Here is a 21,730-nt window from a genome sequence, read left to right as displayed (position 1 = left end):
CCAAAAGAGTACAAAAGATTGCTGGCAAGAAAGTGGGTAAAAGATAACATAAAAAAGGTACTTTAATGTTTGAGTCAGCAAGCTTAGCAAAGAAATTGCTATTGCCCTTAAGCTGATGTTGCTTGCATCAGAAGCTACTAATAACAGCACTCTGAATCATGTGTCAGAAAATATTTCAGTGTGGTCTATGTAATAACTTACTACCCATATCCTGCACTCTAACCACGGGAATTATATTCTTAATTTATTTCCAGCAGAGATGATAAAGGGAAATTTGGGAATGATGTAACATGACAATGCATAAGGAGCACAAATTGGTTCAATTATTTTAAATATAAAAATCTATCTATCTTACTCTAGTGTCAAATTTAAATTTTAGTTACAAACCTGCTCCATACTTTTGCAATAGATCTCTCTTGCTCCTGCTACTGCAGCAAGATTATTAGCTTCAGCTGTTGCCTAAGAAATAAAATGAAATGTGCCAATTTTATGTGAAATACCTGATAACTATAAATTCTGATTAAGACAATAAATTATGTACAATGACCCAGTCTGAAAATGAATCAGAGAAAATATTATCAACTTCCAGTTTTCCTTTCTAATGGAAGGGAACACCAGTATAAAGGATATAATAATTGCTTCTAATAGGACTACCTGCTTAATTTTGTTTTGCTTAGGTTTGTTAAAAGTGGGTTTGTAGAAAATACCACATAGGCCCAGGAAATTATAGAGAATTAAACAGATACAACCCTAAAATGTGTCAAGTCCCCAGGTGCAAAGAATCAAGAATTACTCATATGGTCCTCTCTCTCATAATCAGTATTACACACAAGATACATTTTTAAATCCACAAAACTGCTTATTGTATGGGTTTTATGAAAAAACAGTTTAATCCACTATAAAACTGAGAAACTGCCCAAAGTAGCAAATTTTTTAAAAAATGAATTAGGTTAAAATAACATTGTCCCTAAAGAACAACTTTTTTAAAAAAAGAAAAACAAAATCTATATTCACTAGAACCAGATGTGAATCATTAATATCAAGAGAAAATAAGCCTCATTTCAAACGACTCATTGTAAAAGAGCAGAAGCAAGGCCCTTGGTTTGGCAAGGCCCATATGAAGCTATCTTCTGAAGCAGAAATTCTCCTACACTTTTTGAGCAACTGAAGAGAAGGCACCGAGGACCCTCATATCTGGTGTGCAAGGTGTGCAACCTGTAGTTACAAAAACTCATTAAAACTTCAGGACCCATGCCTTAAGTATCTAAAATGTATTTGCATGGAAAGAAACACTACCCCATTTCCAGCATTTATCTCTAAAGCAAAGGTTTTTTTTCTCCTTCGTAAATAAATTTATGTACAACACACACAATACCTGAAGCATGGACTTTGGATGTGGAAGTTCCTCTCCTTGATAAATTTTAATGTAAGCCTAAAAATACAGAAGACTCATTATATTCATAGGTTATGCAATTTGGCTCCACATCCCCAGAGAAAGAAAAATCATTAAATAGAAAAATGATTCACACTATTATAAGGAAAGTCTAGGCTTTAAAAATCATACACTCTCATTCCAACGGAGTTAACCCTATTCTGAACATTATTAAGTGTGATGTTGCTAAATAATATCCTAGAGAAATGTCTCTAAATATAACTCCAACTTGGCATAAAAGTTATATCTCGTATTTAAAAGTTATATATAAAATGTCATCTACTTTATGAAAAGAAATCCATAATTCTCCCCTACTACCAACATTTCAAATAAATATGTAAGAAAATATTTTAACTCAGTATTTTACTTTGACCAGCTTAAAGTATACTTCAGTTCAAGGGAAAATAAATTACTGAATTTGTGGTTTAAGAGTAAGAAAGGAAGATGAAAGTTTTTAAGTAAGTTCCATATAGGAATCTTTCACCTCAACTTTCTACTGACTCTAATTCATAACTGAACAAAGATAGTAGGAAAGTGATCAAGTGTCCATTAAATAATACAAAAATATACTCTTAGTTAACTGTATTTCCCTTCTGTCTATTTACAACTACAATGAATAAATACAAACCTCTACAATAGTCTTGTGCTGGCAAGTAAGCTATAAAGACTACAGAACAGCAGAGGGGGAAAAAAAAATCTATGCATAATTTATTTGAGCTCAAACCCAGTCTGGATACTTTCAGCTGCTCTTATCAAGTCCCAGACTCTGAGAGAAGGCTTTTGTGAGAACTCAGGATACAGAATTATGCTCCCAATACCTATTATCATTCTCAAATGATAGAGTGGTATTATAATATTATGGTGAATGGTTCTTCTTTCCATATCAGAGCTGGAGAAAAAGTAGGATAACTCTACAAAGAAATAAAATCACTGTACAGAAGATACATGTTGTCTCCTACAATCTTAGATATTCTTAAATACTGATACATCCAATTCAAGGCAAAAAAATAAATTTTACTTTTTTGCTTTAAAATAAAGATAAGAAATTTCTTGTACATACAGATGAGTTTTAAGTCAGCTATATTTCTAACTTAGACAAAGCCATTTAATGTAAGAATTTTCCTACCTTAAAGTATTCTACAAGATCTCTACAAGTGACTTTAGATCCACTTATCTCTTTTTCTACCAAATTTTCTGGGGCAAGCAGCAATGGAACCAGATTTCGAAGCTCTCGTTTAAACTCTTCATCAATATCTAATGGACATGAAATTAGTCAACATGTTAGTAAAAAAAAAAAAAAAAAAAGGTAAAGTCCCCATTGGTAAGAGTTAATAAAATTCTATTTCATAAAATAAAAATATGCTACTTAAGTGTAGATTCATTTCAAAAAACTCATCCAAACACGTCACTGTCATATCTCCTAGGAAAAGACATAATCACCCCTCCACTCTACAACCCCGCTTCCCTCATCTCCCAATAATTCTTTCAGCCCAAATAATAAATAAAACTGTGGCCTACTAGAACAAATTCCACATCAAGTATTTTAACTAAACTATCCTTTCCAAATGGCAATCAATTCATGAAACTGTATTAAATTTTAATACTAAATTTTGTTTCTCCAGCCATACTGTTAAAAGTTTTGTCAATCCTCAAGCCTTTTGCCATCATGCTCAAAATAATCCTAAAACATACACAAAAAAATTACACCATCACCCCCGAACAGACTTAAATCTAATTACATCAATATAATACATTGGTAATGCTTTTTAGCAGACTGCAATCAGATGAAATACTGAAATGTTCTTAGCCTTCAGTATTTTTAGGACACCAGTGCTGAGCAACAGACCACCTTATAAAATGTTAATCAATATGCCAGGTGTTTGCAACAAACCAATACATTACAATCACACCATTAATAATGCATCAAAATGTCCTCCAGCATAAAAGAAAAAATTTAAGGAACCATGTATTTTTTTTAACTTTCAGCCTCTAAAACTTAAGTTCTGATTTTAGCAAGAATGGGAATTCCCACCTTTCAATCTCCCATCAAAACTAGGATTAGTTGCAACTTTAAGACCAGGATGTGGCAAAAGGAAGCAACCAAGATTTGAGAAACAATTGTGAATGTGCTTCCTTACATTCTGTAGCTCTTCATGTTGATTTTGTTTTACCTGGGGACAGAAGGAGACAAGGTGAAGGAGCAAACAAGAGAAAAACACACTTTTTAAAGAAAACACACATACGTACTCACATGCATGCACACTAACTCATATGCTAGTCTAGATGTGTGTTTCTTGACAATAAAATTTTACTAAAGACCCATTTCTAACCATTTGATAAGACCCCACTCTGTCTTAAACCAAAAAAGATTTTTTTCCCATGTTAGCTGCCAAGGATATGAATAAATACAAATAATAATTAATCATAAGATCTAACACCAGAACAACAGGTGTGGTTGTGATTTACAAACAAGTAAATAAATTAAGAATTTGCCTTTAAAGTATTTTAAATGACTTCAGACTATACTACAAAGCTAAAGTAATCAAGACAGTATGGTACTGGCACAAAAACAGAAATATAGCTCAATGGAACAGGATAGAAAGCCCAGAGGTAAACCCACGTACATATGGTCACCTTATCTTTGATAAAGGAGGCAAGAATAAACACTGGAGAAAAGGCAGCCTCTTCAATAACTGGTGCTGAGAAAACTGGACAGGTACACGTAAAAGTATGAGATTAGAACACTCCCTAACACCATACACAAAAATAAACTCAAAATGGATTAAAGACCTAAATGTAAGGCCAGAAACTATCAAACTCTTAGAGGAAAACATAGGCAGAACACTCTATGACATAAATCACAGCAAGATCCTTTTTGACCCACCTCCTAGAGAAATGGAAATAAAACAAACAAATGGGACCTAATGAAACTTAAAATCTTTTGTACAGCAAAGGAAAACATAAACAAGACCAAAAGACAACCCTCAGAATGGGAGAAAATATTTGCAAATGAAGCAAGTGACAAAGGAGTAATCTCCAAAATTTACAAGCAACTCATGCAGCTCAATATCAAAAAAACAAACAACCCAATCCAAAAATGGGAAGAAGACCTAAATAGACATTTCTCCAAAGAAGATATACAGATTACCAACAAACACATGAAAGAATGCTCAACATCATTAATCATTAGAGAAATCCAAATCAAAACTACAATGAGATATCATCTCATACCGGTCAGAATGGCCATCATCAAAAAATCTAGAAACAATAAATGCTGGAGAGGGTGTGGAGAAAACGGAACACTCTTGCACTGCTGGTGGGAATGTAAATTGATACAGCCATTATGGAGAACAGTATGGAGGTTCCTTAAAAAACTACAAATAGAACTACCATATGACCCAGCAATCCCACTACCGGGCATATACCCTGAGAAAACCATAATTCAAAAAGAGTCATGGGGCTTCCCTGGTGGCTTAGTGGTTGAGAGTCCGCCCGCCAATGCAGGGGACACAGGTTCATGCCCCGGTCCGGGAAGATCCCACATGCCGCAGAGCGGCTAGCCCTGTGAACCATGGCCGTTGAGCCTGCACGTCCGGAGCCTGTGCTCCGCAACGGGAGAGGCCACAACAGTGAGAGGCCCGCGTACCTCAAAAAAAAAAGTCATGTACCAAAATGTTCATTGCAGCTCTATTTACAATAGCCAGGACATGGAAGCAACCTAAGTATCCATCATCAGATGAATAGATAAACAAGATGTGGCACATATATACAATGGACTATTACTCAGCCATAAAAAGAAACGAAATTGAGTTATTTGTAGTGAGGTGGATAGACCTACAGTCTGTCATACAGAGTGAAGTAAGTCAGAAAGAGAAAAACAAATACCGTATGCTAACACATATATATGGAATCTAAGGGGAAAAAAAGGTCATGAAGAACCTAGGGGTAAGATGGGAATGGAGATGCAGACCTACTAGAGAATGGACTTGAGGATGTGGGGAGGGGGAAGGCTAGGCTGTGACAAAGTGAGAGAGTGGCACGGACATATATACACTACCAAACAGAATAGACTGCTAGTGGGAAGCAGCCGCATAGCACAGGGAGATCAGCTCGGTGGTTTGTGACCACCTAGAGGGGTGGGAGGGAGGGAGACGCAAGAGGGAAGAGATATGGGAACATGTGTATATGTATAACTGATTCACTTTGTTATAAAGCAGAAACTAACACACCATTGTAAAGCAATTATATTCCAATAAAGATGTTAATAAATAAATAAATACATAAAGCAGTGTTCCTCAAACTTGGGGGAAAAAAAAGTATTTAAAATGGCAAAGAGAAAAACACAGTACTAATTTGCCTACAAATAAAAAGGTCAGCCCCTGAGCAAAACAACAGGTAAGGCGAAAAGCTCCAATGCAGTCCAAAGAGCCTTAAAAATTTATTAGGATTTCGGCACTCACTCTAAATGATTATTTATGATTTATGCTAGTTTATCAATGTTTTGCAGAAGAGAAACTGCTATGTATTTTCTGGAAGGAAATCCTAATGTTAGATTTTTAATAACTACTTATCCCAATATAACGCACATATTCTCCCAAACTCTTCTCAAAAACCATTCTAAAAAACATGCACCATTTGTAGTCAACAAAATCTGGAAACTACCTAAATCTCCATCAAGAGTAGAATGGAAACCTGTTGCCTGTTCATACAATGGAATATGGAATAGCAATGAGAATAAGTGAACTAAACTACATGCAACAATATGGATTAATCTCAGAAATGTAATACTGGGCTAAAGAAGCTGGACACAAAAGAATACATACTGTATATGATTCCTTTCATAAAAAGATCCAAAAACAAAGCCTGTTGGAAGTCAAAAGAGTAATGAAGGGTTTGTGGGGGGGAGGCGTGCGGGAGTTAGTGGATACAGGCAGTTGCTTCTGGGTGGTTACATGGCTATGTTCAATTTCTACAAACTCCTCAAGCTGCACACTTATGATCTGAGTACTTTTCTGCATCGCTTCAATAATATATTTAAAAACCTCCTTATCTTTGAAGTACATAATTCTGAATTTAGTTAGTATGCCTGATGTACTGTGGGTTAATTTCTTCTGAACAAACCAGAGAAAACGCTCATGAATGAAATTATTTCTGACAAGTCTAGAAATGCCTTTCAAATAATCCAAGAAATGAGGAGTTGGTTTTGACCTCATTTTAGGATTAAGAAAAATTACATTATACCCTAAGTCTTTGAATGTGGCTGCAAAATTAAATGCATTTTTCCATAGTAAACAAACAAAATTTTTTTACCCCAAAGAGCTAAACCTCCTACTTATGAATAAAGGTATTTTTATGTATCTTTTGTGGACGTCAGTAGGTAGGTAGTATCTGACCTGAGGGTTTCCTGAAGTACGTCCATAGGAGGGTACCTTTAGGAATAAAGGATCATGTTGGTGATGTTATTTTCCAGGAATGACTTGGTGTGGCATTTTGCATAGGCCAGACCAGGAGTTTGGAAATTTGGGTCCTACTCCCAGTTATCAATAATTAGTTAAGTGACCAAAGGCAAGTCACTTTTCTGGGTCCCAGTTTTGGGGTGTGTGTGTGTGTGTGTGTGTGTGTGTGTGTGTGTGTGTGTGTGTGTGTGTGTGTGTGTGTGTGTGTGTGTGTTTCTGGGTCCCAGTTTTGGGGTGTGTGTGTGTGTGTGTGTTTCTGGGTCCCAGTTTTGGTGTGTGTGTGTGTGTGTGTGTGTGTGTGTGTGTGTGTGTGTGTGTGTGTGTGTTTCTGGGTCCCAGTTTTGGGGTGTGTGTGTGTGTGTGTGTGTGTGTGTGTGTGTGTGTGTTTCTGGGTCCCAGTTTTGGGGTGTGTGTGTGTGTGTGTGTGTGTGTGTGTTTCTGGGTCCCAGTTTTGGTGTGTGTGTGTGTGTGTGTGTGTGTGTTTCTGGGTCCCAGTTTTGGGGTGTGTGTGTGTGTGTGTTTCTGGGTCCCAGTTTTGGGGTGTGTGTGTGTGTGTGTGTTTCTGGGTCCCAGTTTTGGGGTGTGTGTGTGTGTACGTGTGTGTGTGTGTGACTCTACGAGATGGTATTCCTTGGAAAGGGAGTCTCACATCATCTGTGTTCAATGCATCCACACTAGATTATCCAGCCTGTCCCAAATGCTCAGAAGCTCAGCTGGGCCAGAAAGAGAAATGCATGCAACGTGAGCAGATCAAAAAGTTAGTTTACTTCAAACTTTTATCCTTTGAATATTGATTTACTGAAGGGGCAGTTGGCTCTGGAGAGAAATATCCATTCCTTAACTTCTACTTGAGGGCATTTCTATTGTCCTCTTTCACAGGAATGCTACCAATTTACTTCTCATCAATTATGTATGCAGTTATCTGGGTTAACTTGGGATACTCAATTTGTTCCAATGACATTTAGAGGTTGGCAGTCTAAGCAGCAGTCCAGAGAGTCCACACCTGCACCTGGGGCTTGGTGCTTATGCTCTCCTCTCTAAGAAATGGGGGCTTACCTGCAATCTCTTTTCAAGGAATTGTTTTCCACCTTCCAAACCATATGAATGTTCATAAGGATAACTCCAGTCTCGAATCAAAAACATTAGTGTCTACAGAAAGGGAAAAAAACTGAAATCATTTCTTATAAAATTTTACCAAAAATTACTACTTTAATAACTGAAGCACCCCTTACTCCCCAGAAACAATCCTTATCAAAAGTCATAGAAACCAAATGGCTTAATACTACTCATAGTTGTATCAAGAACCTACATAAGCCAACAATACTCCCAGCTCCTATACCAAGAAACTACCTCCATTTGAGAACCTCACTGTGTATATAGTCACCACAAGCAATAATACGGGATATTTTAAAAAGAAACAAAAGACATATCAGGGTATACAGATTATAATTTTAAGTCAAGATTGTGTAACTAGAAGACCAACTAACCTAATTCTAGACCAATTAGTTCATTTCACAGAATTTTTTATTCCTATATGCTTAAGTTCCTCAACTCAGCACCACTGACACTTTGGGTCAGATAATTCTTAGTTGTGCACAGCTGTCCTACATTTTGTAGGATGTTGAACAGCATGTCTGGCCTCTATAAACTAGATGCCAATGGCATGAATTTCCTCCCCAAAACTGTGACAACCAAAAATGTCTCCAGACACTGGCAAATGCCCTCTGGGTGGCAAAATTACCCCAGTTCAGAAAAACTTATATCAGCCAAATAGAGTATATTTCATCATATACACAAAATGACACCATAACCTGCCCAAATATTTCATAAAAGTGATCACTTGAGCCAGACAAGACTGAGTCAGAATCAATGTAACCCACTAACAGAATCACCAGTGATGCTATCACACAGGAAGGACTTCACGCACTGATGAGCAAACAGGGTGGAGTCATTCTCACCTACTATAACACAACTAACCAAACAGTACAGTGTCTACTTACAAATTACACTTATTTCAAAAAAGAATCTACCTGAAATTAGCTCTGTTTTTTTTTAATCTCTAATGATAAGACTCCACAGAAGCAAGCAGAGCATATGTTTCTCAAATCAAGGTTAATTTCTGACTTAATATTCTGTACCTAGCATTTAAAAGTAATGAAAAAACACATGGGAGAGAGCTATAATAAATTCTGAAACTCTTCTATATGAAACAAAAATAAAGAATAACAGGTCTAACCTCAACTTGTAATATAACACACACACACACACACACACACACACACGCACATGTACAACCAATAACATTTTCTAATAGTTTATCACATATAAAATAAATTTACATGACTGTCTCAAGTTTTGGAAGTAATATCCAGTTAAGAGAAATGTTATTAACCTCTTTAAGTAAAAGTATTAAGAAGCAGTCTATATTCATTTATTCTATTTCCTATCTTGTAAGCTGCTACTGATAAGATGGTGATGACATTACCATAAATTAGTTCCAATTCCACTAGATCTGTTGCTAAAAATGAGTTTCGCATAATGTTGTCATATCTCCAGAGATACAAGATTATAGCATTTCATTGAATAAATTTTTTTTAAATGATAAAATATTTATTTACCTGAAATGGCTTCTGGTAGATTTCTTCCATTGCAAGTCTGCCATATTCTGTAAATAACTATTAAATCAAATTATTTAAAATAATACCCCCGAAGAGGTTGAAAGAAGACATCTGTAAAGCTATTCTATATCAGACGACTAGATGTCAAAGCCTTTAAAATCATTTGAAAGCCAAGCATTTAATTTTTTAAGACTGTGTATACTTTAAAATTTCTTCTAGTTAAGAAGTTGTACATCTGTTTAAAACCATATAATAGTCAATCTTCTTACAATATTACAGGTTCTTGGTGTAAAGTCACAACAAAGTGGGAATTAAATTTTCAATACTTTGGCATACGTTCTTTGAGACATACATACTTGCAAGTGTTGAAGATCATCTTCTTGAATATTTTGAGACAAATTATACACCTGTTAAAACAAATTTTTGTTTTTATTATTGTTTTACTTTGAATACACAACTGTGTATAACTCTACTTGTGGAAATGAAGGCTATTTTACACCTGAGCACAAATGAATGACTCAGTCACTATCTTAACCAGTGGTCCATGAAAAGAATTTTCTTTTTTCCTAACACTCAGGATAAAACATTAAGGGGGAAGCAGTGGTGGTAAACTATGTAAAAATCATGAATATACGCATATGGGGCCAAGAAGGCAGCAGACATTAAGAAAAAAAAAAGTATATAACATAGTAAGTTTCTTTAATGTTATGACATGATTTTTTTTTTTTAAGTGAAGAGTTACCCCAACTACCCAACTGTTTTTCTAAGTCAATGAATGTGAAGGGCATAGTTCTATTGGTTTGGCCAAAAAGTTCGTTCGGGTTTTTCTCTGTAAGATGTTACAGAAAACCCAAACAAACTTTTTGGCCAACCCAATACAAAGATAAATTCCTCCCTGTGGCATTCATAGTATATAGTTTATGTTTTATTCAGTGGGTGCCTCAACTAACTTGACTCTAATATTATGGTTATCGTTTTACTTAAGCAAACTCAGTCTAAATAACATGAAAATTTTACCAGACTGTGGTAGCTAAAATACACACACACACACACACACACGTAGGTAGCACTCTTCCACTTTCCAAGGCCCATAGACCAGAGCTGATAACAGAAATTTAAGTACTCTCAAGAAACAGCAACTGGAGAAGATTCACTAGGTCCAATCCTTCTGAGTCAGGTCTTTAAAAGATGACCTAGACCACCAAAGGAGAAAAGTGGGTGTCCATAGTTGTCACCTCTGCTAGGAAATAACTTATATCTAAGAAAATAGGGTTACTCCAAATATAGAACAATTTGTTCTAACAGCAAATAACTGATAATCTAACTTAATCACTTGGAGGTCAAGAATATAAACAGCCAATATAGCCCAGCAAACCTAAAATGATATTCTCAGTTGACTAATTCCAAACAGGTTCTTAAAAAGTAATTAATGATGAGGTGATTAAACTCTAGATTTAAACTTAAAAACTGAAAGCATAACCAACCTATTCTCACCCATATGGGTCTTAGCTTTTAGAAAATAGGACCAGATCCTTCCATTGTCAGGGCCAGGTTGTAAATAGCAAACAGAAAAGAAGATTTGTTTATTGTAGATCATTAGTACTTAGCATAGCATACTGTGTTGTACTTAATAGATACTCAGTAATTATTTTTTGAAAGAATAAATGACAAAGGGATCAATTTGTCATTGATCTATCAGCCAGATAACTTATGTAAGGAAGGAGAGAAATCTAGCCTCAAGAATCAGGAAAGAAGCAATAATAAAAACTAATTTTAGGGACTTCCCTGGTGGTCCAGTGGTTAAGACTCTGCACTCCTGGGACTTCCCTGGTGGCGCAGTGGTCAAGAATCCTCCTGCCAACGCAGGGGACACAGGTTCAAGCCCTGGTCCGGGAAGATCCCACATGCCACAGAGCAACTAAGCCTGTGTGCCACAACTACTGAGCCTGCGCTCTAGAGCCCGTGCTCTCCAACAAGGGAAGCCACCACAATGAGAAGCCCACGCACCACAACGAAGAATAGCCCCCACTCGCCGCAACTAGAGAAAAGCCCACGCACAGCAACACGGCCATAAATAAAGAAATAGATAAATAGATAGACTAGATAGGTAAATAAATTTATTTATTTTTATTTATTTTTTTTTTAAAAAAGACTCCGCGCTTCCAATGCACGCGGGCACGGGTTCGGATCCCTGGTTGGGGAACTAAGATCCCATATGCTGCAGGGTGTGGCCTTAAAAAAGAAAAAAAAATTAACCTTATTGATTATTTAGTTTACAAACCACTTTCTTATGCATTATCTCATTTGGATCTCATTTCTGACTACACACAAAACCACATGTGAGATAGGCAAGATGGGCAAAATCTTTGTTTTACAATAAGAAAGTGGCTGAATAGCTTTAGGTGGTTGTCCAAAACCAGTTCTCTTGCTATCATAAACTTGAATAAACAAGAGAACACCATGGTATAAGTTTTAGGACAGAGAACTTATAATTTAATGCAAGCCACAGAGACAGCTAATCTGAAGGGCTATAATGTGATAATATAAACACAAAGATGTGGCTTCTGCTTGCCTCAAGAAATGGCAGTTGTGCTGCCCCGCAAGATCAGAGGAAAAAGAGGTAGGACAAACTGAAAAAGAGAGACTCTGAGGGTCCCCAATAACATCCCTTAGTTTGTAGTGACAGATATTCCCATCCCTATGATAAAAAGAAGCCACTTCGCTTTTCTCTCATAATAATTCCAAAACTTGTTTCCACTCTGACAGCTAGATACTTCGAATTGAGAAAGAAAGGAAATGGGAACTTTAATAGAAACTGGTCATACATTCTAGATATTAATGGAAAGCACAAAAATTCCAAGACATTGTGACAGTATCACCTATAATCTACCATCCATAAGAAATATTTCTTATCTCAGGAGAAGCACATACTTTTTAAAATATTTGCAAATATACATCTTGATAAATCACCAGCTGGACCTAACCACCATACTTCAATAATTCATTTTTCAGCCAGAGAAGTATCAACCACAGATGAGCTCAGGAAACAGAAAGTAAAGAAATAAAAAATGACCTATGGTGGTTTAATTAAGTGCAATTAGTCTAAATTATACAGAAAAGAGATGGCCTAGCTTGAAGAGACTAGAACTTGATAGAACACCAAACATAACTAGGGTACAGCATAAGTGAAAAAACAGAAAGGATTTTACCCCTTTCTAAATGAAACAGGTGCTTTAACTCCTTAGTTTATTATATAAACATCATTAAGGTTTCCTAAATACAAGTTAATTATTATGCCTCTACCTCCATTAGTTCAAATAATCATGTACTAGTTGTCATACATATCAAGTAGAAAACTAAATTTAATTACTTGGTTTTGTTGTTTGTTTGGTTGGTTTAGCCAAAAAATAAACACTCTATATTTTACTGTATATGACTGAATTCAATTGAATTCAATATCAACTGAATATCCTTGAATTCAATTAAGGATAACATACAATAATATATATTCCTTTAAAAAGAAAAAAGCATAGATGCTATGATGAAATACCAAAAGGACTGGCTATTGGTTCACTGCTTCCCTGGTAAGCACTAAAAGTAGGAAATTTCACATTGTAAGCCAGAACAGCAAGCATAGCAATGTAAATGACCAATACTAAATGTAAATAGTTTCTCTAATTTTAATCCTTTTTTTTCTTCAATCAAAAGGCATTTTGAGGAAGAGCAAAGGTATTAGGATTGTCTGACCTGAACATACCACAGCATCTCTGTATCTCACCTGGACAGAGCTAGTCATAGTGCTCAGAGCAAACACTGTTGCACAATCTTTGATAGTAGACTGGCTATCAAAGGCACCCTGGGTGTCCATTAGCAGCACAGCCACCTAGGAATTTAAAAGTTTAAAATACTCAGTAAAAAATTCACCAATACTGACTATAAAAGTCAAATATAAAATGGTTAATATCAAAATCAGTAATTAAGTCAAGAAAAGTCCTCTAAGTATCTCACACATTTTGATAATAATCCACATATGTTAAACTTATCAGATATTAATAGTTCTGTGTTGCTCAAGAAAGAATATGGAAGAAAAAAATAGTAAAAAACTATGAAGAGAATCTCACTTTTGTTCCATTAGGTCTGTCGATCACAAACACTTCATTCCAGACTTGTATGCCTGTTGTTTCTCTTTCACAACCACCTCGCCATGTAAAGCCAGTCAATGGTTCATTGTTTCCACCAATCCAACTTTGAGAATCCTGTTAAAGTCAAGCATAAATAGAAAATAAGACACACAAAAATAAGAACTCAAAAGGAATATAAGAAATCACCCACTCTTCACAACACTGTAAATCAACTACACTTCAATAAAAATTTTTTAAAAAAAGAAATCATCCACTCATTTTACAGATGAGGAAGGTACATCCAGGGAGATAAAATATACTGTAACATTACACAAGTAGTTACAAAAACAGTCCCAAATCCCATCTAGGGTGTTTTGACTAAGAGAGATGTCGTCTTCCTCCAAACTTGAAACTTCTTGAATAACTCACATTTTCATACTCTAGGCTTCTAGATAAGTGGGGTCACGCCCATTTTCCCCATTTTGGAAAGATTTCCTATGTTTAAAAATCATAAAAAATAGATACTAGCTATTTCGATACCTCCTTGTACAAAACTAAGTTCCAAACAGAATGGCTGTCAAAACAGCGCTGCTCTCTTAGAATAGCTTATACTAAAATGTTTTCACACTGCCTTAATTTTCTCTTTAAAAAATATCAACTTTAAAAATAACCACAAGACTTGTTTGAAACCTGATTCAAACAATCCAGCTATAAAACTCTCTTTTGAAACCAAAAGGGAAATCTGAATCCAGACTGGGTATTATATTAGACGGTGTTAATTTGGGGTAAAGGTGATTGCTTGGTGTGATAATGGTTTTGTGGTTGTATTAATAATAATAATAAAGTCCTTAACTGTTAAATATTCAAGTATTTATGGTGAAAGAATATGCCTAGCATTTGCTTTAAAATATTTCAGCAAAAAAAAAAAAGAATAAAAGGGCAGAGAGAAAAACAGATGAAACAAGACCAGCAAAATGTTGATAGGTATACTGGGGTTCATTATACTCTACTATTTTGGGGTATATTTAAATTTTTCCATAATAAAATGTTTTCACGTACCTCACAGGGCTAGACTGTTATAATTAAATATTATAAAATTATATAAAAGTTACTATACCATAAGGTAATTTATCTAGAAAATTAAATCTGGAATATAATAAATGAGTTAACATTGACATATATTAAGAGCCCTAGGGACTTCCCTGGTGACACAGTGGTTAAGAATCTGCCTTCCAATGCAAGGCACATGGGTTTGAGCCCTGGTCTGGGAAGATCCCAAATGCCGCGGAGCAACTAAGCCTGTGTGCCACAACTACTGAGTCTGTGCTCTAGAGCCAACGAGCCGCAACTTCTGAAGGCTGCACGCCTAGAGCCCGTGCTCCGCAACAAGAGAAGCCACAGCAACGAGAAGCCCGTGCACCACAACAAAGAGTAGCCCCTGCTCGCCACAACTAGAGAAAGCCCATGCGCAGCAACAAAGACCCAACACGGCCAAAAATAAATAAATTAAATAAATAAAAATTTTTAAAAAGAGCCCTATACTTTAAGTATACTTAAAGCCCATATACCCTTTTCTCAAAGTACCTCCCCCCACAGGAAAAATTCCTTTGTTTCAGAAATACTTCTAATAAGCTTTACTATATAGTCCAAAACAGAGATCAAAGCTCAAATTAGGGGTGGAAAAAAGATGGGTATGGTAGGCTCAATGAGGGATGAAGCAATTTATGAAAACGACATACAAGATGGGAGAAAAAAAGTGTTGTCCAGACCATCACTATCTATGTGAAGATCCGTCTTAAACTTCAAACCATATAAAATTATTATTATCCCACAAAACTCCCATCCCCCAGTAGGTTACCAATCCTATTAACTACAAAATTCTCTTGGATTCTCTTCTTCACTTTCAGTGTCTGTGACTTTTGACCCTCATCCCTCTGTTGGTCACAAGGCTGCCTGCCACATGGCACGATTCTATTCACATTATATACTATGGACTTGTGCTTCAGGAGGCACCCTTACAGGGATTATGGTCTTGCCCCTGGGCTACATTTTAGATGCCCCAAATAGCCTGGAACCTACCTGTCGTACTCTCCAACCTATCCTTCCCATAGCCACTTAATTTTCTCAACAAGAAATGTAATCTTGCCATTGTCCTACTAAAAAGTCATCTGTGGCTCCCCATTTATTTACAGGACCATCTAGAGACCTGTTGCATACAATCCACCTTTAACTTATTTTTTTTATGTCTGCTCCTGATAGTACTCATAAGTTCCCCCAACACACACACTACACTACACTACACACACACACACACACACCCCTCTTCCAGTTTCTACCACTCCAAAAAGGTCACTATTCCCAAATACATATGTTGTTTAGCATCTCTATACCTTTGCACCACCTGCTGTCTGCCTAGACTGAGCCAGCTGTCAAGAAACTCCGACTTTTGTGGACTCTTAAAGCATATTACCGACACTGCAGGTGGTTATCTTTAAATAGTTTTGCACTGCAGTTCTTGTGTGAATACTGAGAGCACGGGCTGTAAACTCCATTTTTGTTTACAAAACTATTCCTACCAATGTGCCTTGCCCTATTCTAGGCTCTCACATGTGGCATGTTATTCCCCAACAATGTCAAAGTGGTATTTAATGAACTGATTTTTTTTTTTTTTTTTTTTTTTTTTTTTGCGTTATGCGGGCCTCTCACTGTTGTGGCCTCTCCCGTTGCGGAGCACAGGCTCCGGACGCGCAGGCTCAGCGGCCACGGCTCACGGGCCCAGCCGCTCCGCGGCACGTGGGATCTTCCCGGACCGGGGCACGAACCCGCGTCCCCTGCATCGGCAGGCGGACTCTCAACCGCTGCGCCACCCGGGAAGCCCTGAACTGATTATTTTTAAAAGGTCCAACCTACACAAGTAACTTAAAAGAATCTACCTTATTAGAGAAATTTGTTTTTATTCTACATCTTGTTCCCCTATCTCTCCTATGAGAATGTAAGTTCCATGAAGAAAGGAAGTTTTGTCTTTTTTTTCTCTCAAAACATAGAATAGTACTCCCAGAAGAGAGAATAGTGCCTGGCTTGCAGCAGGCACTCAAAATATTTGCTCAATAAATAAATACATTAAAAATTTTAATTATTAAGCTTCAATGTGTTCCCTTTTGAGCATGTGTAAGAGATACCTAAGAAATATGACCCTTTTAGGGACTTCCCTGGTGGCGCAGTGGTTGGGAATCCGCCTGCCAATGTAAGGCACCCGGGTTCAAGCCCTGGTCCGGGAAGATCCCACGTGCCTCAGAGCAACTAAGCCCGTGCACCACAACTAGCCCATGTGCAGCAACAAAGACCCAATGCAGCCATACATACATACATACATACATAAATAAATATGTTTACTAAAAAAAAAAAAAGAAATATGATCCTTTTAATTATTCCTAGAAACAATTACATGAACAAGAAAGTAAAAATAAATTTTAGAAAGTATAGATGACTGATATCATAGGCTAAGATGTTTGTTAACCTTATCCTCTCCAAAGAAACTTTAAAAAGAACTGGTGTCTCATTTAAAACATCTATTGACTATATATCATCTCTTCTTAGTTTACCCTGTAATGGAAATGTTTACTAAACTGATTAGTCAATAAAAGGACGAAAGAAAAGGTAAGTCAGAGAACCTAGCTAATTAAAACCACTAAGTTTTGATATTTCAAAACATGAAATTAAGAAGTCTTGCTGGGCTTCCCTGGTGGCGCAGTGGTTGAGAGTCCGTCTGCCGATGCAGAGGATACGGGTTCGTGCCCCAATCTGGGAAGATCCCACATGCCGCGGAGCGGCTGGGCCCGTGAGCCATGGCCACTGAGCCTGCGTGTCCAGAGCTTGCGCTCCGCAACGGGAGAGGGCACAACAGTGAGAGGCCTGCGTACCACAAAAAAAAAAGAAGTCTTGCTATTTCTCTAATATATTGAATACTGATAAATTTAATATATTCATATGTACTCATTCAACAAATATTTATTGAACCCCTACCATGTGCCAGCCACTGTTTTAAGTTCTAGGGATAGAGCAGTGAAAAAAGAACAAACATTCCTGCCCTCAAGGAGCATTCTAATGAATTCTAGAAGCAGCCTTGCTGATAACAGATACTATTTGCTGTTATAAGTTAGTAAAAGCAAACTTAAGAACTTGAAAAACAGTAATCTGATACCATTTACTACTGTAGGGACAAAAACGGCCTTAAAACTTGAAATTTCTAAAATGATTTTAATCCTCCAGTAAAATAAAAAAACCTTATTGAATAAATCTCAGTTGTAAAAGGCAATATGAAAACACCTGAACTTTACATTTAGTCAAATATAGTGAATAAACATAAACCCTTGCCAAGAAGACTTACCAGTGTAATATAATTATCAACAATAAAGAACCCGGGCTTCCCTGGTGGCATAGTGGTTAAGAATCCACCTGCCAATGCAGGGGACACAGGTTCAAGCCCTGGCCCAGGAAGATTCCACATGCCACAGAGCAACTAAGCCCATGAGCCACAACTACTGAACCCGCATGCTGCAACTACTGAAGCCTGCGTGCCTAGAGCCCATGCTATGCAATATGGGAAGCCATCGCAATGAGAAGCCTGCACACTGCAACAAAAAGTAGTCCCCACTTGCTGCAACTAGAGAAAGCCCACGTGCATCAACGAAGACAACGAAGACCCAACACAGCCAAAAATAAAATAAATAAATTTTAAAAACATAACAGATGAAAATCTTAATCTGTATAAAACTAGTACCTAATTCTGGAGATAGGTTATTAACATTAAACACACAAATCAGTGGACAGAATGAGTTAATATAAACATTCTGACCATCAAACATAATTTACAGTTTTCATTTGAATAGGTAAGAATACTGTATAAGTCCTGGAACAAATGAAGCAACATTAGACTCTTAAAACAGTTTTAAAACTGTGTTAACATCTTAACCACCCCCATGTCCAACTCCTCCCTTTTGGGGCTGGACAAACAGATGACATTATGACTGACCCAAGGCACTAGCTCAAACAAGGACAACTATATCAACTTAGGTACACACCAAAGAAGTTTAAATAGCCTTTTTTTTTAAGGTTCTGGTTAAAAGGTGACCTTGACCTGGAAGACGCTATGCTAAGTAAAATAAGCCAGATACAAAATAACAAAATTGTATGATTCTAATTATATGAGGTACCTAGAGTAGTCAAACTCATACAGAAAGTAGAAAAGTGGTTATCAGGGGCTGGAGGAAGGGGAGGAATGAGGAGTTTAATGTGTACAGAGTTTCAGTTTGGGAAGGAAAAAGTTCTGGAGATGCACTGGTGATGATGATTGTACAATAATATGAATATACTTAATGCCACTAAACTGTACACTTAAAAATGATTAAAATGGTAAATTTTGTTATGTAATTTTTAACCACAGCTTTTTGTAAGTGTACTTGAGTACTACTAGAACAGAAAGGCAAAACACCTCTAGTTATTAAATTAAGGTTTGGCATGGAGATTTGACTTCACAGTCTTCCACCGGACTTCCAGCCTCAGTGCTCCCATATATAAAGCTAATGTAAAAAGCACACCAGCCTCACAACAAGAAAAAAGCTCAATACGAAAATCAACAAACTTTCTTTCTTAGATCAGAGAATGAGGTCACAGGGCAAAATGCACATCAAAATCTGAGAGACAGGCAAATACAAAGAATCACAAGCTGAGGTCAGTTACCAAGGAGCAGAAGCTGCTGGAGCAACTGGAAGAACACTTAAATGGTAATTTGGACAAACTGCTGGAAGCTAAGAGTAGACTAGCTTGAGACCTAAGACCTCTTGTGGAGGTTCAGGCTTCATAGGCCCCAACTTTCTTGGGTTTTACCTCAAGGAGCTCCCCGAGGTTTTGTTTTTTTTTTTGGCCGTGCCGCACAGCTTGCAGGATCTTAGTTCCCTGACCAGGGACTGAACATGGGCCACAGCGGTGAAAGCACTGAGTCCTAACCACTGGACTGCCAGGGAATTCCCTGCAACCTTTTTTTTTTTTTTTTTTTTTGTGGTACGCGGGCCTCTCACTGTTGTGGCCTCTCCTGTTGCGGAGCACAGGCTCCAGACGCGCAGGCTCAGTGGCCATGGCTCACGGGCCCAGCCGCTCCGCGGCATGTGGGATCTTCCCAGACCAGGGCACGAACCCATGTCCCCTGCATCGGCAGGCGGATTCTCAACCACTGCGCTACCAGGGAAGCCCCCTGCAACCATTTTTAAATACACTCAGGAAAGTAAGCACTGGGAGCAGTCCCCATTAACAAAGGCCTGCCCTCCAAGACAAACTACCGTATCAGAGCTTTATCTAAGCCTGGAAAGGGCAATTCATCAACTCCAGCCCCCTCTATCCTTCCTATCTCAAGTAAGGGGAGAAAAAAATTGTTAAGGCTAAGAAACACTTCTGAAGGTCACAGCCCAGGGACTCAGGCCCACTTACAAAACTGAGATTTAATCATAAAATGATATAGCTTTCCTCTCCCACACCTTATCACTACATCAACCAGGCTCCACTATGATGACAGTGGACTACAACTGAGAGAGCTGCAAGACACATTCTATTTAAGGAGTTCTTAGAGAAACCCAAGGATAATGGAGGAGGGGGAGAAAACTGAAGTCTCTGGGACCTAAAACAGCAGAAAACATTAAACACATCTCTGACCTAGAGCTAGATTAACATAACACCTCACACTAAAAACTTAACTGTCAGTTCCTAGTTTCTGATATTTCATGCCTGACTTTCAACAGAAAAATTACAAGCCATGCCAAAAGGTAAGGAAAAACAGACTGACGAGACAAAGCAACCATCAGAACCAAACTCATATATGATGCAGATTTTGAAATATGAGATAGTAAATTTAAAATAACTAGGATTAATATCTTAAGGGCTCTATTGAGAAAAGCAGAAAATGTGCAAAAACACGGAATGTAAGCAGAGAGATGGAAACTCAAAGAATTAAAAGAAAATGCTAGATATAAAAAACACTGTAATAGAAATAAAGAATGCCTTTAATATACTTATCCACAGACTAGACACAGCCAAGGAAAGAAGCAGTGAACATGAATATGTATCAATAGAAACTTCCCAAACTGAAATGCATAGACAAAAAAGGATAAGAATAACAGAACAGACCACTCAAGGACTGTGGGACAATTGCAAAAGGTGTAATATAGGTGTAATGGAAATACCAGAAGGAAAAGGGAGAAAAGCGTAAAAGAAACATCAGAAGTAATAATGGCTGAGAATTTTCTAAAATTAATGACAGATACTAAAAAACAGATCCAAGAAAGTCAGAGAACACCAAATAGGATAAATACCAAAAGATCTATACCAGGCATATCACAGTCTAACTGCAAAATAACAAAGACAAAAAGGAAATCCTGAAAGAAAACAGAAACAAAAAACACTTTACCTGTAGAGGAACAAGGAAGGATAAGAATCACTTTGGACTTCTCACACACAAACAGAAAGAGAATGAAGTGAAATATTTCAAGTGCTGAAAGAAAAAAGCCACCAACCTAGAATTCTGTACCCAGCAAAGTTATCCTACAAAAGTGAAGGAAAAATAGTCTTCCTTAGACAAAAACTGAGGGAGATTGTCACCAGTACACCTGCCTTGAAAGAAATGTTAAAAGTTCTTCCAAGGGAAAGAAAATAATATAGGTCAGAAACTCAGACATATATATAAAAGAATGTCAAAGAAAGACAAGAAAGTAAGTAAATCTTTTACTCTTCTTTCTCTTAATTCATCTAATAGACAACTATGTGTATGAAGTGCTAATAGCAACAATGTATTGGGTGATTGTGGTACATAACAGAGGAAATTAACAACATCATAAGGCATGGGAGGGAGGCATTGGGAATACTCTGTCATAATGTACCTGCTCTACCCATGAAGCAGTATAGTAATATTCTAAAGCAGACTTAGACTAGTTGTAAATGTATATTGCAAACTCCAGGCAACCAGTTTTTTTTTTAATGTTTAAAGAAGCATAATAGATATACTAAGAAAGAACAGAATGTGGAATCATATAAAATAGTCAATTAAAGCTAGAGAAG

At 37.1% G+C, this 21,730-nt stretch overlaps 1 protein-coding gene and 1 long non-coding RNA gene across 11 annotated transcripts in view; one reads left to right on the top strand and one right to left on the bottom strand.

Annotated features, from left to right (window-relative positions):
- ATL2 (atlastin GTPase 2) overlaps positions 1-21,730 on the bottom strand; it is a 67,874-nt gene that overhangs the window by 4,565 nt on the left and 41,579 nt on the right. For all 10 annotated transcript variants that reach the window (XM_067007775.1, XM_067007772.1, XM_059078819.2 and 7 more), the window contains 9 exons: positions 13,628-13,762; positions 13,285-13,389; positions 9,863-9,913; positions 9,507-9,563; positions 7,945-8,037; positions 3,465-3,603; positions 2,559-2,686; positions 1,376-1,432; positions 388-459 (listed from right to left, as the gene is read on the bottom strand). In XM_067007775.1, coding sequence (XP_066863876.1) covers positions 388-459; positions 1,376-1,432; positions 2,559-2,686; positions 3,465-3,603; positions 7,945-8,037; positions 9,507-9,563; positions 9,863-9,913; positions 13,285-13,374 — 687 coding nt within the window. In that variant the 5' untranslated portion in view covers positions 13,375-13,389; positions 13,628-13,762. The remainder of the gene's footprint in view (positions 1-387; positions 460-1,375; positions 1,433-2,558; positions 2,687-3,464; positions 3,604-7,944; positions 8,038-9,506; positions 9,564-9,862; positions 9,914-13,284; positions 13,390-13,627; positions 13,763-21,730) is intronic.
- LOC136792165 (uncharacterized) overlaps positions 1-21,730 on the top strand; it is a 59,594-nt gene that overhangs the window by 32,644 nt on the left and 5,220 nt on the right. The window lies entirely within an intron of this gene.

Source organism: Kogia breviceps, chromosome 11 (genome assembly GCF_026419965.1).
Source record: "Kogia breviceps isolate mKogBre1 chromosome 11, mKogBre1 haplotype 1, whole genome shotgun sequence".
Taxonomy (NCBI): Eukaryota; Metazoa; Chordata; class Mammalia; order Artiodactyla; family Physeteridae; genus Kogia; species Kogia breviceps.
The sequence above is the reverse complement of the archived record's forward strand: the minus strand, read 5'-3'. Positions and strand labels throughout refer to the sequence as shown.